An 11,116-nucleotide genomic window follows, 5' to 3' on the forward strand; every position below is an offset into this window, starting at 1 on the left:
AAAAATATCATAATAATATTTATATAATAATAAATTTAAGAGAAATAATATTGTTTTACTTTAAAAAAATTAAAACTAAATTAAATTCTTAATACACTTAGAAACAACATTATCTAACTACAACTATACTTTTATGTGTCCAACTAATAAATTTAGACGTGATAAAAGAAATTATTAAAAATAAAATAAAATTAAAATTAAAAAGTCACATATTTCGTGCCATTAACGTCCTCAAATTGAGATTTTTTTTCAAAAATTGAAACGAAATTAAAACAAAAAACAAAGCGAAACCAAGGAAAAATAAAACCGAAATAGTAATAATTATTTTATTTAATAACAATGGGAATGGGAGACTCGAAAGATGAACAGTTAGTCGGGTCGGGTGACTTGGTTCGGATTCAATAATGAAGCCGTGCACCGTTATCTTGAATTCACTTGTTCATTCATTCTTCATGATTCTATTGCTATTAGCCAATACTACTGGGTCTTTTTGTCAGAAGAGAACTTCTGCCTTTATTTCCTTCTTCTTTCCCTCTATAGTTTGGTACCACCGACTTTACCTCCAACCACAGAATCGCTTTTCTGTAAGTCCTCTTCTCTGCCACTCCCCTAGCTTCCACCCAACTTTTCCTTTCTCGCGCTTTTTTCTGCTCCTCAATTTAATTCCATTATTTACATGCTTATCTTTTTCACCTTCATCGTTTTTGGTATGTTTAATTTATTTATTATCTGTAATTGAAATGAGATTCACCTACGAGGTTATAATCATGTTCATTGTTCTCTTTATTTTTTTGAATTTCACTTTCCGAATCTGCAAATTTCATAGCATGTATTTTGTTCTTATTCTATTCTAATGGTAACTCTTATTGGTAATTAATACCTGTTTTAATAACGCGTTTTTTTAAATTTATTTGGCAGATTGGTCGATGTTGCTTATGAGCAGTTTTTGTTTATGTTTTAATGGATAAATTTTCTACTGTGGATATGTGATTGTTGAACTTAAAACTACATCATGGATGAAGAATTGGTCGATGAGGCAACCCAATTGGTGGTTGCTGAGGATTCACAGCGCCAGAACAAAGATTCACCACACACGGAATGCCGAAAAATCTTACAATCTCAAGAAGCCCGTATTCCTGTTAAGCATGACTACTCGCAGTTACCACCTCGGGAATATGATGGCGTTCTACATGGTAAAAGTATAGTTGAAGGTATTGACCACGCAGATACATCACAGCATCCTGGTGTAAGCCTTTTTATGGATGACGGTGATGCTATGGTTGAAGAATTAACAGTAAAAAGTTACAATGGCTCAAGCTTGGATATTGGTACATCAAACAACCGAGGGCAAATGTATGCTTGGCAGAACCATAGGCAGAATTTTTATCAGGTTGCAAGTAATTCCGGAATTGTAAATTCACTAAGTGATATCGGAACTAGAAATAGTGTCCAGGCCACATCCAGTGCTCGGGAGGATATCGGATCCTCATCTTTCCCGGAGATACTGGCTAGAAAATCTCTCAGCGATGGCCAGAGCAATGTCATGGAGCACTTGGCAGCTGCTGAAAATAAAGAGGGTGCAGGTGATGTTCGTCAAGGAATACGGACAAAAATTATATCCCAATCAGGATTTGCGGAGTTTTTCATAAAAAATACACTGAAGGGTAAGGGTATTGTCTATAGAGGTCCGTCGTATGATGCCTTCTGTGCTCAGTCCAGAGAGCAAAACCGGATGAAGACTAACATTGGCACTGAACAGAATCAGATGAGGACCAGCATTGGCATAGAGCAGAATCAGATGAGAACCAGCATTGGCACAGAGCAGAATCAGATGAGGAGAAGCATTGGCACCGAGAAGAATCAGATGAGGAGCAGCATTGACACTGATCAGAATCAAACTAGGACCAGCATTAGCATAGATCAGAATCAGATAAAGATTGGCGTTGGCACAGATCAGAACCAGACGAAGACTAGCATTGGCACAGATCAGAATCAGATGAAGAATAACACCGGTACTGATCAGAAACAGACGAAGACTGGTATTGTTACTCACTTGAACTCTAATCAATCTGTGGGCTATGGTTCGAAAACCACAAAGTTTTCTTCTTATTTTGGTGCTATGGCTAGATCTGGCAAGTCTGAATGTAATGGTGTGACTTTGAGAGAATGGCTGAAACATGGGCACCACAAAACTAGCAAAGTGGAAAGTTTGAATATATTTAGGAAGATTGTGGATTTGGTGGACAACTCTCACTCTCAGGGAGTTGCATTGCATAACCTATGTCCATCTAATATTAAATTGTCGCCATCAAACCAAGTCATGTACCTTGGTTTGCCTGTTCAAAAACGAATGGTGGATGGTGTTATAAATTCTGAAGTTGTCCACGTAGATAGTTCTGTTATTAGAAAAAGGCAGTCAGAGCAAGTAACATCTTCCTCTCATGAAATGGGGTCAAAGAAGCAAAGGCTTAATGAGAATTTGAGGGTTACTGGTGGTGACTTGGGTCTTGAAACTGCAAGTGATAGGAAACTTCATAGCGGATCACAGGATATTTACAATGAATATGAGGAAGATACCCAATTTTCTAAATATAACATTGGAAGAATGTCTAGCATTCCTCATGTATCTAATGCCGGTCAAATTCCATTGACTTCTTGTGAAAAATTTGAAAATAAATGGTACACAAGTCCCGAGGGAGGTTACACAACATCATCAAATATATACTGTCTTGGTGTCCTCCTTTTTGAGGTGTGTCAAGTTCATGATGCTTCCGTACATGATGCAATTTTCATGCATTCTTTTATAATGTTTATTCCTCAAATTGAAACATGTTTCTATGTATGTACTTGTGAAGTACACACTGAAATAAGCTTTTGTCTGTATACATTAGCTCAACATGGTTTCTTGCATTAGTATTGATTTGGAAACTTATTGGTTTTTCTCTCCTTTTTTTTCCACTTAATTGATATCTTCTTAGCAAGGTCCAAACCCAGATACTAAAGGTCATTATTTCTTAGCAAAGTGGTTGCCTCATTTCAGGCTGAATAAAAACTAGTGCGGGAGTTTTTGTGAAATTCTTTCCGGTCACTAAAATTAAGTTATTGGTATAATTGGAAGCAATTTGATGCATAGTACGTTCAGCAGCTGATTTTACTTGGGTCAATTTTTCAGTTACTTGGTCATTTTGAGTCTGAAAGAACGCATATTGCAGCAATGTCTGATCTTCGACATAGGATTCTTCCTCCAATTTTCCTATCAGAAAACCCTAAGGAAGCTGGCTTTTGTCTTTGGCTGCTGCATCCAGAACCGTCATCACGTCCAACAACAAGGTAGTATTGAAATATTGTCTATCATTGTTAATGTCAAATTTAATGAAATTATCATATGAAAAAAGGATTTCACAAACATCTGATGTACGTATCTCACTTTTTTTCCATTGCTTTTTCCATTTCACAAAACATGCCATTCCGTTTATGTTGTTGTTCCAGGAGGTATAAGCATATGCATAACATTTTCCATTATTAGGCTCATGCATTATATCTCATGTGATTATTTGTGTTATCACTCATCATAAGACCTTTGTTCAAATCTCCTCCCCCCTACCGGCAGGTTAATTTGGATGTTGTACTATGTTCTCCAACATCATGTTGGTGCCATAGGCCTCATTGACTAAATGTTTGAGCTAACTAACTAGATGATAGCCGTGAAGGAACTTACTTTATAAGTCAATAGTAAAAATATAATTCCCATATAACTAGATAATGGCAGCCACATTTTTTTCCATATTATTTATAAAAAAGTGTCTCTGAAGTTATTATAGACAGACTTGAAATATTTGTTCTGAGATTTCATCTCTATCCCTTCAATTGCAAACTTAATAAACATGTTTGATTCTAAATTGCATCTGCTTTGAAATTTGAAACATAGGAGGTTGCATTGAATGTACCAAGGTGAAGGGGAATAAATGGTCTAATCTTTTGATCATTTTAGTCAAACAGAAGCATTTGGAAAATTTACCGGAGGAAGAGGAACATGTTTTTGTAGAAGGCATATACGTGAAGTGAAAGAGGGAGAGAGGAACTTCTGATTTATTTGGGAGGGAACTTGGGTAAGGGAATCAGAATATGGAAGGAATTTTTGGCATCTGGTTTGTGTCCTAAGCTCTGCGAGCTATGGAATAATTTTTTTTAGAGTCGTTTTCTTTTTCTGGGTTTTAGATACATTTTAGTGTTCCACTATTAATTTGTGTCCTCTGCAATATTCAGTGAATGTTGCCTTTATGAGTTACTAGTTTTCTATTCATCAAAATTATTCAGAGAATTTTAAAATTTGATATTCTTCTCTTTCTGTCCTTGAATATATATTTATTATTGTTTTAGTTAACTATGCTGTTAGTTCTTAAATTATGGACTTCAAACCCCAGTTATACTCTATTGATATGATTTTCTAAAGTTATAACTTATTAACTTCTATTGCATAACAGGGAAATTCTTCAGTCTGAATTGATTAATGGATTGCAAGAGTTCTTTAGTGAGGAATTGTCATCAAGTATTGACCAAGAGGATGCAGAATCGGAATTGTTATTACATTTCCTTGTTTTGCTAAAAGAGCAGAAGCAGAACAATGCTTTCAAACTGGCAGAGGAAATCAAGTGCTTGGAATCAGATATAGGAGAGGTGGAGAGGAGGCACGACTCGAGAAATTCCTTGGTTTCCTCTGGCTTGCAGAATGATTACTCTTGTCAGAAAGAGATTATGCCTCTTAAGAAGGAATCTTCAAGTTTAGAAATGCTGCCCTCAATATCCCCAAACTCTAATTCAAATGAAGTGAGATTGATGAGAAATATATGCCATCTTGAAAGTGCTTATTTTTCCATGAGATCCAAACTTCAGCTTTCTGAAACAGATGCCTCAACTCACCCTGATAAAGATGTACTAAGAAATCGTGAGAACTGGAACGTGGCCCAAAAAAGTGAGGAACAACCTAAAAGGAGAGATACTTTAGGGACATTCTTTGATGGTTTGTGCAAGTATGCACGGTATTCCAGATTTGAAGTGCGTGGTGTACTAAGAAATGCTGATTTTAACAATCCTGCAAATGTCATTTGCTCTTTAAGCTTTGATCGGGATGCAGATTACTTTGCCTCGGCTGGGATATCTAAGAAAATAAAAATTTTTGAGTTTAGTGCACTTTGCAATGACTCTGTTGATATCCATTATCCTGTGGTTGAGATGTCAAACAGATCAAAACTCAGCTGTGTTTGCTGGAATAACTATATTAAAAACTATCTTGCATCTACAGATTATGACGGCATAGTGAAGGTATGTTTTAGAGAAGACTCTGTTTGAACCATTATTTGATTATTGGAAGATGTTCTTTGCTGTATTCATCCATTACTCCTATGTAATTGATGCTTTTCTGGTTCAAACTGAAATGCTCTGCCTTAAAAGGTTTACACACTTTTTCCCTAGATTATTCAGGTTAAAACTCTTCCCCTAAATAGATAGTTATTTTCTCAAGATTGATGGTCGTGTTTGGGTTCTAACGTCTATGTTTTTAGTTAGTTTTGTCATGACATGACTCAAACCTAAAGTTTACACTAGTAACAGAACAATAATGAATGATTTTATATAACATTTATATCTCTAACGAACCCACTTATCCAGAGTCCTTTGGGCTTAAATCATAGATAATGCACAAGCTCACCTACTTTCTGCTGAAATTCACATTTTATTAAAAAAAATTGGACAAGGATCAAACTCTAGACCACTTTGTCATATAGACTCTAATGCAATGTCATTAACTAATTGTCCTTAGAGCATAAGCTGTTAGGTAAAGACGAATGAACCATTTCTTATTATATCTCTATCTATTTAATTAGTTACATGTTAATGCCTTGATTTTATTTTAGCTGCTTCCCTGACTTTTGAAGTTGCATATACAGTATATTTTAAATCTGAAGTTTCTAGGGATGTCTTTATCCAAGCAATCTGGTTTCATAACTCCTAAAAGTTTACCTTGTGGAATTAGAATCTAGAGATGAATATTTATAATACATAGTCATGGATAGAGGAATTTAGAATACTTGGGATACTTTTGTTTTATTATTAAATACTATGAATTCATAGAAAGTTATAATTTGAAGGTAAAAACATGTGTGGTTATGGACATACTGATACCTTTATCCTCATAAAGTTTCCAGTATTGCACTAGCAAAACCGTAGGTACTACGATTTTGCATTTGTGGATTTTAAAAAAAGATGAAAGAATAAATAGTTTTCTTGATGGCTATTTTGGATCTTTTCTTCTATGATGTTCTCAAATAATGTTATTTTTTGCCGTGACTTTGTGCTACTGTTCCAACACTTCCTGAATCATACTCATTAGGAGGAACGTACCCACTTTTTCGAAGTACGTGGTTGTACATAGCATATGGTTTAGCATTACAATAGAGGCATCATTATTTACTTAAATATAGTATGGCATCCATTCACTTGATTGTAAACAGCTGGACCCATTATCATTGGGAAATGAGTTATTTTAGGGTTGGGGTGGCGGTTGAGAGAGTGTTACCATTTTTTTGACAGCTGTCATACTTTGACTTCCTGCGTTAGTCATGGCATTTTGTTATTTGATGCATTTTCAGTTATGGGATGCAAGTACGGGTCAAGAATTTTCTCAATTCACTGAACATGAGAAAAGGGCGTGGTCTGTTGACTTCTCTGTAGTATGCCCCACGAAATTTGCCAGTGGAAGTGATGATTGCACTGTCAAGCTATGGAGCATCAGTGAGGTAAACCCCCTTTTTATTTGCAAACACACACATACACAGTGCATATGCATGTAAGCATGTGCATGCGCAGATTTTGCTTGACTTCAAATGGTAACGAAGAAGCAAACTAGAACGTTGTTTCTTTTTGAGCTTTACTTGTATTTATGACCTAAAACATAACATGAATATTGTAACTTTTGATAGTCACTGTTCATTTGGGTTGATCATGAATTGGTTGACCTTTGTTAAAAAATTTCAGCTGGGGTTGGGTTCATTAGTTGATTTGGTTTGAAAATAGATAAACTCCTAGCAATTGGTTGGGTAATAGATTTCGAAAATTTTCAAATCTGACCTGAGCCGAACCTTTTCACAAAGTTTGAATCAATGTTATTAGAATTGTATGATTCAGTGCAATTCGGCTAGCTGTCTATTCATATCATAAGATAAATCTCAAATGACTTTGAATCCCATGTTCTATGAATGAGTTGGTGCAATTTCGTTTCATCAATGTTTAGTAAGAATTGTACAATTTAGCAATTCATTATTTCTTCTTTTATACTTTTCATTTACCAATTCTCGTGAAAAAAGTTGTAAAGTCATATAAACTTAAATGGTTAAATGAAAAGGATTTGAAAGAGTACATACGAAGTTATTGATCGATTTCTTTAGTATAGGAATCTATCTCACTCGCATTAAGCACTCACACGCACAACAAACTGGACAACAAAATTGTATATTATTCTTGTAATCAAAGAATAAAGATGTACAACACCAAACACTCAAGGAAACACCTTCCTTCCACAGGAACAACCTCCTGTCTATATAAAGAATATCAAAAGCTCCCCTTCACACAAGACTTCCCTCATTATAAAGGCCCCCCAACTAACAACTAATTCCTAATTTGTTTCCTTCCGTCCTGCACCCATTATATCTTATCATATTATATCCTATCATTAATTTGATAGATTTCTTCAGTCAAGTAATCAATCTATCACTTCCCACAGCTCTCACTCACACACAGATGAAAGAAAACGTTTGTATATTACTTCTGTAATCAAGACTACAATGTACACATCCCACACTCACAAGGGAGGACTCTCCCTCCACAGGATACAGAGGTCCTGTCTATACAAATGAATTAACCAAAAGCTCCCCCTCACACAAGACCTCCCTCCTTCTTATAAAGGCCCCCAACCAACTAACCAAACTAACAACTAATTCCTAATCAGTTATCCTATTTTACCATTCCTCTATGATATTTGTGACTTATTCATTCAATGCACGGACTCTATTTTCTGTTTCATTTCTTTGTTTTCATTCTTTCAAAATAGAGACTTTCACAGGCTCAGATATAACTAATTTTGTTTTATGGTTTATTTAATTTTAAATTGTTACATTGAACTCCATGCATTGGCTATATGATATATTTGAAATTATTTCCAGTTGTCTTCAAAGCCTATTATTTGATTATTATAAAACTTAGCTTGACCATTTTTTTCATCTGAATATTGATTTGATACCCTTGGTTTGGGTCCAAGATTTCCTCAACCTGACATAAAATCCTTGATCACCAAATGAGCCTTCTGTATTCGTATCAAGAAGATGAATCTAAGAATATCTTTTTGGCCTAACCAATTGTATGGACAAAGGTTTCTGTTAAATTGTTTTATCTTGTTTTAAATACAATTTTAATTTTAGTCGCTACATATAAGGCCATGTTAGATTTTAGACACTAGATATGATAATTTCTTTTTGGTTCCTCATCGATGGTAATGCACGAATATGATACAGTACAAGGCGTATGCGGTATGATATGCTTATTTGAAAAATAGAGGATGTTCGTCTTGACATATGCGTGATTAAAAATGTATAAAATTATTAAAACATGATAACGTATAATTGCAATTGTGCAGACTTAAATTAAAATTATATTTCTTGGACATTGTCAAAATAAAAAAAAAAATTGTAAATCATTATCATCATAAAAGTATTTGTTCTTCATGGGTTTGGATATTTCTTAGATACGTATTGAAGTATCCATACATGAAACAAGTTGAAGTATCAAAGCAACATATATAGTAATATGTGGCCCTTATTAGGAGATGGTATTTTTTTGGGACTAAAATAGTATTAAACACTTCTATCTTTATTTTTCAAAATAAATAGTGTGGCAGTTGAGACCTGTAGCCCGTAATGGATAGATTTTGCTTCACATTGTCTTTCCAAAAGTACAGGATGCTGTAAAAGAGTGAACTATAATTTCTTCCCATTAATTTATCGAGAGCTAATGCAATATAACTTTTTTCCAGAGGAACTGTTTAGGCACAATCAGGAATGTTGCTAATGTCTGCTGTGTTCAATTCTCTGCTCATTCCTCCCATTTGCTGGCCTTTGGATCTGCGGATTACTCAACATATTGCTATGATCTTCGCAATCTTAGAAGTCCCTGGTGTATATTGGCTGGCCATCGTAAGGCCGTGAGCTATGTCAAATTCTTGGACTCTGAAACACTTGTTTCTGCCTCTACTGATAATACATTGAAGATCTGGGATCTCAATAAAACCTCTCCTGTGGGTGCATCCACTAATGCTTGCAGCCTAACCCTGTCAGGACACACCAACGAAAAGGTTTGGTTTTAAATTTAATAGCACTTCGTATGAAGTGTCTTTAAAGCCTGTTTGTTACTCTTTCAAATTCCTTTGAAAATTTTACTTTTTGGGGGATTAAATGGAGCCTTAGATTATGGTTGATGTGATCTGAATATCAAAATCAATTATGAGATCCAGATTGGTTTTGACCAAAATGATTTGTTCAGTGCTGGTGACTATTCAACTACTATACCTGCATGTCAGGAATTAGATATGTTTTTGTCATTAAACTGGCCCATGTTTATGTTTACCTGATTGGTTAGCTGAAATCTTCTACCCCCTTCTTGACAGAATTTTGTGGGTCTGTCAGTGGCTGATGGATATATAGCATGTGGTTCAGAAACAAATGAGGTATATAACCCCTTCACTCTCCTTGAGATTTCATCCAACTTCTCATGATACCCTCCTTTTTTACCCCCACACTAATCTTCCTTAATTGTTTGAAAAACAGTATATATTACACGAACTCTTTTAGATGTTTGAAAAATATTATAACGTGTTTTCTTATAAGAGATGCTTCTATAATGGCAAAACAAAAACTAAAGAATTGTGTCCTCAAGAAATTTTACAATGTCAGTGTAATTTATTGTATTCGTAATTTATTTAAGGGCTAATATAGAAAACCGAATGGGACTGAATTTGTTATTATCTAGAAGAAAGTTATGTGTGTGTGCAGGCATCACAATTGTGTTTTTTTGCAGGTTTATTCCTACTATAGATCGCTTCCCATGCCAATCACTTCCCACAAATTTGGGTCCATTGATCCCATTTCTGGTAAAGACACAGAGGATGACAATGGACAGTTTGTTTCAAGTGTGTGCTGGAGAGGGAATTCCGACATGCTTATTGCAGCCAATTCAAGTGGATGTGTGAAAGTGTTACAGATGGTTTGAAGGAAAGGCTCCCCATGGCTGACTTTCTTACAGTTTTGCGAGTTCCTGGAGTGTCCTTGTCACTCAGGCACTCGGCCCTATCCCATGAACATGTTGGGAGCGTATAAAAATTCTTTTGACATCTTGAGCTATGGCTTTATAATTTGAAGTAGAAGGGCTTCAACTCGGCCATAATTGAATGGAGAAATAGTTCTGCAATCTAAATCCTCATCTTTTGTGGTAGTTGGATTCATCATCACGTGCAACTCGGACTCCAAACCGGAATTTCACATTGTCATATGTAGAAAAGGCTTGTTATACTCAAATATCGCTGGGGTGAATCCGAGAAGCAGATTGAATACGATACTAATTAGGTCCAATTTAAAGAAACTTCTCAACAAACATTAATTGGAGAAGAAAACGAATCAAATTTCTCGTATGAGTTAAAATCAATTTATGTACATCGGTTCTTTTAAAATTTCCTCATTTAATATTTTTAAAACTGATGTGCGTAATTTAATTTTAACTTTTAGTAGAAGTTTGATTCGAATCTCTATTTCTTATTGATAGAATGATCTAAATTGGGCTTAAGATTTTAGAGTTGAAAGCGTTTGTGCCAAGTTGGTTCTTAGCTCAAGAATGTAATCATGTATCTATGCAAAGGTTATCTGTGCCATTGTAAATTCAATTGCGGTCCTTTTCAGATTATTTTTTATTTATGAAGGACTAACAACTGTACGGTTTATAGGAAAAGTGATTGTTTATCATGTGATGAATCAATCTCTTAACATGAATGGAAAGCATATAACTTCAGGTTTATACA

General features: G+C 35.0%; 1 protein-coding gene across 2 annotated transcripts; it reads left to right on the top strand.

Annotated features, from left to right (window-relative positions):
• The first annotated feature begins 367 nt into the window (after window positions 1-367).
• LOC106777613 (protein SPA1-RELATED 2) lies at window positions 368-11,116 on the top strand. 2 transcript variants are annotated; one of them, XM_014665265.2, is made up of 8 exons: window positions 369-584; window positions 919-2,749; window positions 3,173-3,330; window positions 4,485-5,322; window positions 6,648-6,794; window positions 9,083-9,400; window positions 9,713-9,772; window positions 10,123-11,116. In XM_014665265.2, exons 2-8 carry the CDS (start codon window positions 1,013-1,015, stop codon window positions 10,312-10,314), a joined length of 3,450 nt encoding a protein of 1,149 aa, XP_014520751.1. In that variant the 5' UTR covers window positions 369-584; window positions 919-1,012; the 3' UTR covers window positions 10,315-11,116. The 2 variants fall into 2 exon arrangements, with proteins under 2 accessions (XP_022631451.1, XP_014520751.1); XM_022775730.1 differs by lacking the exon at window positions 9,713-9,772 and having other exon boundaries at window positions 368-584.

The sequence above is a fragment of the Vigna radiata genome, chromosome 11 (assembly GCF_000741045.1).
Source record: "Vigna radiata var. radiata cultivar VC1973A chromosome 11, Vradiata_ver6, whole genome shotgun sequence".
Taxonomy (NCBI): domain Eukaryota; kingdom Viridiplantae; phylum Streptophyta; class Magnoliopsida; order Fabales; family Fabaceae; genus Vigna; species Vigna radiata.